This window comes from Oryzias melastigma, linkage group LG18 (genome assembly GCF_002922805.2).
Source record: "Oryzias melastigma strain HK-1 linkage group LG18, ASM292280v2, whole genome shotgun sequence".
In the NCBI taxonomy this organism is placed as follows: Eukaryota; Metazoa; Chordata; class Actinopteri; order Beloniformes; family Adrianichthyidae; genus Oryzias; species Oryzias melastigma.
Window position 1 is genome coordinate 13,194,593 of NC_050529.1, and position 8,322 is coordinate 13,202,914.

The window sequence follows — 8,322 nt, forward strand, 5'->3', positions numbered from 1 at the left end:
CCTTTTTGGGGTCATGGTTCTGATGTTATTTGAGGTCCCAGTGTTTTGTGTTCCTTTTTATCCTTGGTTTTGGTCGGTTTGGTTCAGTGTTTTGATAGTCATAATTTCCACCTTTGTGTTGTTCCTGTTAGGAACAAGGTGATGGTGTGTCACAGAAATGATACATTTACTTATGTTTCATTCTCTGAGACCATGACTTGATTTCATTAGAACATCTGTCATCTGAACATCCTCTTTGAGACAAAACTGTGTTCTTTTTTTGGCCAGAAATGCATCAATTCTTGCATTTCTGGTCTGTTTTCCAGCGCTGAGATGCTGAGTTTAGATTCACCTTCCATGTGAGGTTTTCCCTTACAGCAGTTTGCGTAACTAATCCCGTCATTAACCATTGAGTCTTATGCATGTTACTTTCGACAGGCAGGGGTAGATTCAAATGAAGTGTTGGAGACAGACAAGCATATGGTCGGGTTGCCACAGAAACAGACACACCCTCCTCACCTGTACAGAGAAGACAAGGGCTTCATTTTGCCATCTGTTTTCCTATCATAGATCAGACTTCTGTTAGCCAATAAGGAAGCGGCTAATATTTTTATTACCTTTTTGTTTTTGGAGATGGGGAATTTTCAAAGCTGTTGGGTTTTCTGTAGGGGATGTTGATCCTGTTTGTTGGGTGGTGTGATGATTATCACAGCTCTTATCAACAAATCTCTAATAATCTATAATGTCTAATTATTATAGATAGCATTTAGATTCAAGCTAAGCTGGTCTTATAAAAATAGAATCGTCTACCTTCATTGGGTATTTTTTGACTCTTAGGTCACAAAAAATACTCAAAAATACTTTTGATTATTTTTATTTTCTGCATTTATTACCAGTTTTGGTGAGTATTTATCCTTTTTTTAAACTGATTTAATAGCACATTTATATAACAAACATGTACCCTTCATTTTTTTATGGAGCAATTAAAATTAATTTTCCCTTTTACTGCAATAGTGTATTTTTTTTTTTTTTTGTTAATTAGAGGTGGAATGTAAAGTAAACCATCATGGGATCAAAAAAAGGATTCCTGGCTGTCATTTCCTTGTTGGGATTCACGATTTTTATTATTTTGACAACTCGTGGTTTGGATCTTTACCAGCAAAAAACAGGTATGAAGTTTTTCCTTTGGGTTTTTTTTTTTTCCTTAAAGTGTCTATTTTGCCTCTGTTTGCAAGTGAAATTCATAATTTCACTTTAAAGATAAATTAAGCACAGATTGATTAATAATTTTTGTAGAGCTTGATGTTTTAATGACATTTTGTTTTCTGTTTTTGCAGCACCAATATCTATAATAAAGCAAAGTCCAAGAAAGGATGTCCTGAAGCAACACAGTGCTGGTAAAATTAAGCTTTGATAACTCTAAAGTTTTATTTTTTATTTCACTTGACTGGAGCTTTGTGTATTTTGCTTCTTGCAAATATTAATTATTTCCCTTCACAGATATACCAACGAGGATTAAGGCCATAAAGAAAAAAACAATAATACTAAACCAAAGGATTAAAAGAATTCTTACTTTTTTCTCCTAAATTTGAGATTAAATTCTGACCAAAAAAAAGTCAGAATTGTGAGATTAAAATCAGAATTCTGACCAATCTCAGAGTTTTGACTTCTCAGATTTTTTAGAAAAAAAAAATTTGGCCCTTGGTTTATTTTTTATTATTATTATTTTGTCTCCATGGCTTTAAAGGGTAACCAAACCCTAAATCAACTTTTTTTGGCTTTTGACCTCTATAAATGACGCTTTAAAAGTGCTGTCTGTTGGTCATTTTTTTACAAATTAAAATAAACTTGTTTAATTCTTGAAACTATAGTGTAAAACCGTCTGTGTGCTGCCCCCTAAAGGTTGAAATGAGGTGTTACAGTTGAATTTTGTGATTTGTTTAAACCGTGTAAGTTTCAGAAGTCTGATGCCATGATCTGCAGCTCCAGTATTTATAACAGTCCAGCCCCCAAGCCCCGCCCCTCTTACTGGACTTTCATATTTCGGCTGTGGGTGGAGTCAGCCTCCAACTTCCCTGTTTGGTTACCCTTTAAGTTTCTCTGTGAAATAAAGCACAGCGGCTGAAGCTAAAATTAGCAAAAATTAAATAATACTTTTACAGAGTTTTAACCCCAAATATCGTATTAAAATGTTTATTTCTGTGTTTGCAGCGCTGAGATCTACAAAACAGCAAAGACTACGACAGGATCTTCTGAGGAGAAACTGTGCTGCTGTGAACCTGAGTTTGGAGGATTTGAACAGTACATACTTGAATAACTTTATTGTGGATGACAAACATGGCATCATCTACTGCTACATTCCCAAGGTGATACATCCTCTACTCACATTCCTGAAGGTGCAGCAAAGTGTGACGAGCTTGTTTTTACCTGTTACAATGCAAAAACTGATTCAGTTTAATTTACTATCATTTTCAAAAAACAGCAAGAAACAAAATATTCTGCTCTAGTTCTTTTACGGGGGGAAATAACTGAACCAAAACGGCCACCATACTGAACAATCAGGTGACAAATGTAGAGCATTAATTGTCATGTTAGCCAAAAGGAAATAATTGGTCCATTTGTTTACTTCTTAAAACGTTTATTTTAAAAACGTACTTAAAAAAGTATAACTCGCTTTTCTGTGTCTTCTTACGCAGCACGTGCACGGGGTGCTGCCATGACATCATCCTGAAAGCTCTATTGTAGCATTCTCTTAAAAACAATGCCATAAAACCACCACAAAGAGACACGACAACTCATTAAAATGAGGTCGGTTGAATTCACGCTCAACAAAACAATTTTTACCATGATCCACATTGATTCTCCCGACAATCTACATGTCACAAACTCTTATTAGCGCGTGTAGTTTGGCCGTAGCGTCCTCAGTAACCGTCATGCAGGATTCCTCCGCGGTACCAAAGCTGCAGTAAAAAATGTTGAACCTGGCCTTCATCCAGACGCTCAAAATCTATCAGCAAAACAAAAAATTTGAATAAGTGAAAAATCCTGGCGCATCCATCTTTGTCTTCTGTTTTGACCCGCCCCCATAGCTGCTGGCCAATGACTGAAGAGATTTGTAGTCACGTGTTTTTGTTTACAAAGTTTGGTGAAGCTGAGGAGACTCGGGGAAGCTCATTGACGCTCTATGGGCAGGCTCAAGGATGATGTCATGAAATGGGCGGGACCGACAAGGAGTGAAAGGTGGAGCCTTAGAGATGAAGTCATTTTACTTCCGGGTATTAAAACGGTCCACAAAAATTACTAATATTTCATAAATATTTTCTTTTTTTGGTGTTCTGAAGGTAACATATGACCATATATACGGATAAAAAGAATTACATTTGGAGAATATGTTTTCAGTATTGATTTCCAAATTGAGTTTATCATCAATTATGGTCCTGAGATATTTGTTATACCGGGTGGTAGTACTCCTGCAGTCATTTGTGTACAAAGTGAGGACCATGGATAAAAGCTCTACCGAGAGCTCCTCCCTCTCCTGAGCGCAGTCATGTTGAAGTTGTTAAGATCTTCTGCCATCCGGTATGTGTACATATGTGGTCCGGCCCTTCAATTAAATTCTATAACCTTTTGTGGCCCATGAGTGAAAAAGTTGGCCCATCCCTGGTATACGGTGTTCACACTGGACTGTTGCTACCCAGTAATAGTGGATGTACCACTATGAAATTTCAAAGCGGTGCAAATCTTGCTCCAGGCTTTTTCTTTAACAGCTCTATTCCAATATATGTTGTATAATTCAAACTTTGATTATAAATGTCTCCTCTATGATTAGTTTTCAAATAGTTGGAACTTTCGAACATCATAGGGGACGCAATCCATACGTCAGTACCGAATTGGCCAAAGCTCCACCAGGTTTAACTTTCAATGTATGTTTTGTATGTGTGGTGTGAAAGTATAATCAGGCCTGGTTCACAATACATGCGGAATCGAGGCCACTTCCATTTGGCACCCTTTTTACCTTTGGTAGTTCACGCAAGACGCCTATTTTTTGTGCATGAACTGAAGCGGATTCCGCGCAAACTCCGCTTCGAGGCGCTTTTGCGTGCAGTGTAAACCCGGTGTGAGGAGCAGGTTTTTGGCAATGTTCTGGATATTTTCATCATATCAATGCAACCTATTTTTCTTTTAGGCTAAATTATGGTAAATTTGATGTACTTATTGGCGATTTACTTCCGTCCTTGAAGGCTAAAAGTACTTTATAGTCACAGTCCCAATCTCCCACGGACACACACATTCACATTCAAATTGATTTTATTTATAAAGCACTTTCCATATATAAAAAATACAACTCAAAGTGATCTACATAAAGAAACAAACATAATAAAAACACCCCCTTGATGTACTAAGAACACACACTGATGGCGATTTTTCATTGTTTTTATACTTTCCTGCAGGTGGCCTGTACCAACTGGAAGAGAACCTTGATCGCTTTGAACTCTAGTAAACCTTATCCTGATCCTATGTCCTTTGAACAAAGATGGGTTCACAATTTTGATAGATTCAAGCACTTAAAAAACTTTCCACAAGCAGAGAGAAAGGTCAGTTTTAGCAGCAACATTAGGAAAGCCCTGAAAACTCACATGGAGATTTGATGTTTGTTTGCTTTCCAGGAAAAACTACAGCACTACACCAAGTTCCTGTTTGTCCGTGATCCATTTGTCCGCCTCATCTCCGCCTACAGGGACAAGATGCAGCATTATGACCAGTATTTTTATAAAGGATATGTGAGAGTTATCTTGCAACTTTACAAAAATCAAACTAATCTGACTTACAGTCATGAGGTGGCCAAGAAAAAGGGTCTCCAACCTTCATTCTATGACTTTATTCAGTACCTACTGGATCCACGAACAGAGAGATATGCGTCGTTTGAGCCCCACTGGAGGCAGATGCATCGCCTGTGCCACCCCTGCCTCGTTGAGTAAGGAAAACTTTACCAAAAATGAACAACCATGACATATAGTTTTGTTTTAAGCTGAAAAAATATATTTTCCTTCTTCTCAGATATGACTTTGTTGGCCATCAAGAGACTCTTCAAGAAGATGCTCAGGAGCTGCTGAAGATGTTAAAGCTGGAAGATGATATCAAGTTTCCTCCTTCCTATGAAAATATGACTTCTACTGATTCTGTTAAGGACTGGTTTCAAAGTGTACCACTGGAAGACAGGAGGAAGCTGTACAAGGTTTATGAAAAGGACTTTCAACTTTTTGGCTACAGAAGACCAACCGAACTGCTGGATGAATGATCTGACGTAGACAGTTCTAGAAAACCTGGGAAAAACTCCAGTACCGACACAGCTTGAACATATTTGTACAGCTGGGAGGGAATGTTATCTTTTTCTGTCTCTAACTAGAAGTTTAGAACCATCAAAGTCATCCACATGCGCAACCAGAAAACCTTAGAGTCTAATTTCCCAGATCATGAAGCTGCTTGTTTGTTTTTAGCTCCCTGTTGCGTCAGAAACACCTTTTAACAGCTTAACGTTGACTTAAATGTAAAACCTTTTTTTTCATAAGCTGAGTTGCAATATTCCTGATGTGTTGTAATATCCACCCAACTTATGTGTTTTCTTTAACACACACCAGAGGAAAGAACGCCGAGCCTTCAATATAAAATAAAATAAAATCATACAAAACTCATTATTTTAATTATTCAGTATTTGCTATTCAGTAAAGTGATGCCAAATATTTCAATTGGTTGGTGAGTATTTGGGAAAATCCAGAATAAAAGTATCTGGATTTGTACTTTCTACATTTTTCTTATTGTGCTTGTTTTTAAAGTACATTATTTGTTTAAGTGTACAGCACTTTGTGTTATGTTACATATGAAAAGTAGTAAATTAATAAAATTTTATTTGATTTAACTTAAATTCTACAAACCTTAATGAGAAAGAAAACTACAGATAATTTATATGTCAACTTTTTAAATGGTATTATATTCTGAGCATAAATTATAAATTGTCTTACTTTTTATTTCATGTATTTTATATGTACATTTGAAATATTATTCATATATGCTATAATGTTATTTTTTAAGTGATCAAACATTTCACAATAACAGTTATGTCTAATAAAAAGGAAATTCTTCAAAAAGAAAAGGTCAAATCATTTTTATTTCAATACAATTTTTAAAGTCCTGTTTTTATTACTCAAAGATATATTTGTTTGCTTTGCAAAATTAAACATTTAATATTTCTTGTATTTTGCTGGTATGTCTATAACACATTTTGTTGGTCTGGTTTTATCCTGTCAGAATTCAATAAATGTGATCAACTTTGGTTTAATGGCCATGCTTTTTTTCATATAATGTTTCAAACAGCGACACAAACAAAATAAAAATGTTATTCATTTAAATGCATATTTATCATAATATTGTGCCCACTGTTACTGTTATTCTATTTTCATATTCTTACGAGAGTTTGGTCCATGTTGACATGATAGAGTCACACATGGCTCCACATCTACAGGTCCACCACATCCCAAAGGTGTTCTACTGGGTTTAGATCTGGTCGTTTGAGTCCACTTAACTAGTTGTGTTCAAGAAACCATTCTGAGATGATTCCAGCTTCATGACATGGCGGATTGTCCTGCTGGAAGTAGCATCAGAAGATGGTTCACTGTGGTCACAAAGGGATGGACATGGTCAACAACAATACTCAGGTAGACTGTGGTGTTGTAGCCATAAAGTGGTACTATGGGGACTAAAGTGTGCCAAGAACATATCCCCCACACCATTACACTACCACCACCAGCAGCCTGAACCATTGATACTAGGCAGGATGGATCTATGCTGTCATGTTGTTTACGCTAAATTCTGACCAGACCATCTCCGTAAACCCTAGAGATGCTTGTGAGTGAAAATCCCAGGAGTTTCTGAAAGACTTAGACTAGTCCATCCAGCACCAACAACCAAACCACCTGCAAAGTCAATTAAATCAACTTTCTTCTCCATTCCGATGCTCCATTTGAACTGCAGCAGATCGCCTTGACCATGTCTATGCCTATAGGCCTTTAATTACTGCCATGTGATTGGCTGATTACAAATTTTCTTTGACCAGTTGGACATGTGTGGATAATAAAGTGGCCAGTGAGTGTAAATTTTCAGCAAACACTGCCGTGTAAATCTGTATTGATATGCTTTAGTTAAATAGCTGCGTGTTATCACATGAAATCTCAAGCAAATTGTAAGAACTTCATTGAAAAAAAACATTTCCTGTTTTGAACCATATGTCACAAAGTTACAAAACAGTTTTCCAATTTTAAAAAGAACGTTCTTAGTAAGTGATAAATTAATTAGAACTTTACTAAAACAAAAAAAAGTAATTTAAAAGAAAACAAAATATTTACTGTAATATTGGAAAAATATATTAGTATTGTTGGATTTTTTTTTAACTCAATCACACAGGGGGTAAAATCCAGAACACACCTTAGGTCTTGGGCCAAAAAAGAAACATTTTTTGAGGACACTAAAACTACATTTTTAAATCTTTAAAACTTTTAACTCCGTTAAAACATCCTTTTCAAACACTTCCATGTTTTGAAAAAGATGCCACCAAATCCTACTCCGGTCTTTAAATTTGGATCTTCACACAATTGCTGTTCATTTTGTACATAGAGCCCCAAAACTGACCTATAAAAATTGCATTGCAACACGTGGAAACAACAGTTTAAAACACACAGAAACCCAAAACTCTCATTTATGTGTTTACATAGAGTTTAGTTGAGCTCAAACTGAGATTTCCAAACTCTTTGTGAACATAGCATTGAACGCCTCATAGACCTAGACAACCCAAAAACCTGCAGTCATGATCTTTTCATAGGAGTCTTGCCTTTCTTGAATTTATCCCTTACTTTATTTCTTTGCATGTTGGTCCATGTCTTTGCATCATAACACAACTTCGTTTAATCTCTTGCGATTAATTTCCTGGCAAATGTTTACATGCGTGCACATTACACAATAGTATTTAGCAAGGAAACGCCAAGATGGATGCACGAGAGACTGCAAGTGCAAACAATTAAATAGTCTTTTGACACACACTACTTACCGTCAACAAATGTGTCTAAAGTTGCTTTATGAAAGGTTTCTCGCCAAAGTGACTAAACTCCAGTGTAAGCTATTTCATGTTCTTTTGGGAAAGAAAAGTTAAGCATGTTAATGTCTTGAACGATTTAGGTAAAGAGGGAGATTTAATCTGTTTAATCTCCTTTTGAAGGATTGTTGTTTAGAAATGAAGAACTTGAAAACTAGGCCATCCTTTGTGTTAGAAGTGAACACTATTAATTTGGAACA

At 36.1% G+C, this 8,322-nt stretch overlaps 1 protein-coding gene across 2 annotated transcripts; it reads left to right on the plus strand.

The window, feature by feature from the left end:
* The first annotated feature begins 12 nt into the window (after positions 1 to 12).
* LOC112156250 (carbohydrate sulfotransferase 12) lies at positions 13 to 5,784 on the plus strand. 2 transcript variants are annotated; one of them, XM_036216644.1, is made up of 7 exons: positions 13 to 1,148; positions 1,317 to 1,376; positions 2,191 to 2,345; positions 4,431 to 4,574; positions 4,647 to 4,760; positions 4,866 to 4,954; positions 5,038 to 5,784. In XM_036216644.1, exons 1-7 carry the CDS (start codon positions 1,046 to 1,048, stop codon positions 5,276 to 5,278), a joined length of 906 nt encoding a protein of 301 aa, XP_036072537.1. In that variant the 5' UTR covers positions 13 to 1,045; the 3' UTR covers positions 5,279 to 5,784. The 2 variants fall into 2 exon arrangements, with proteins under 2 accessions (XP_036072537.1, XP_024144245.1); XM_024288477.2 differs by having other exon boundaries at positions 4,647 to 4,954.
* The last annotated feature ends 2,538 nt before the right edge of the window (positions 5,785 to 8,322 follow it).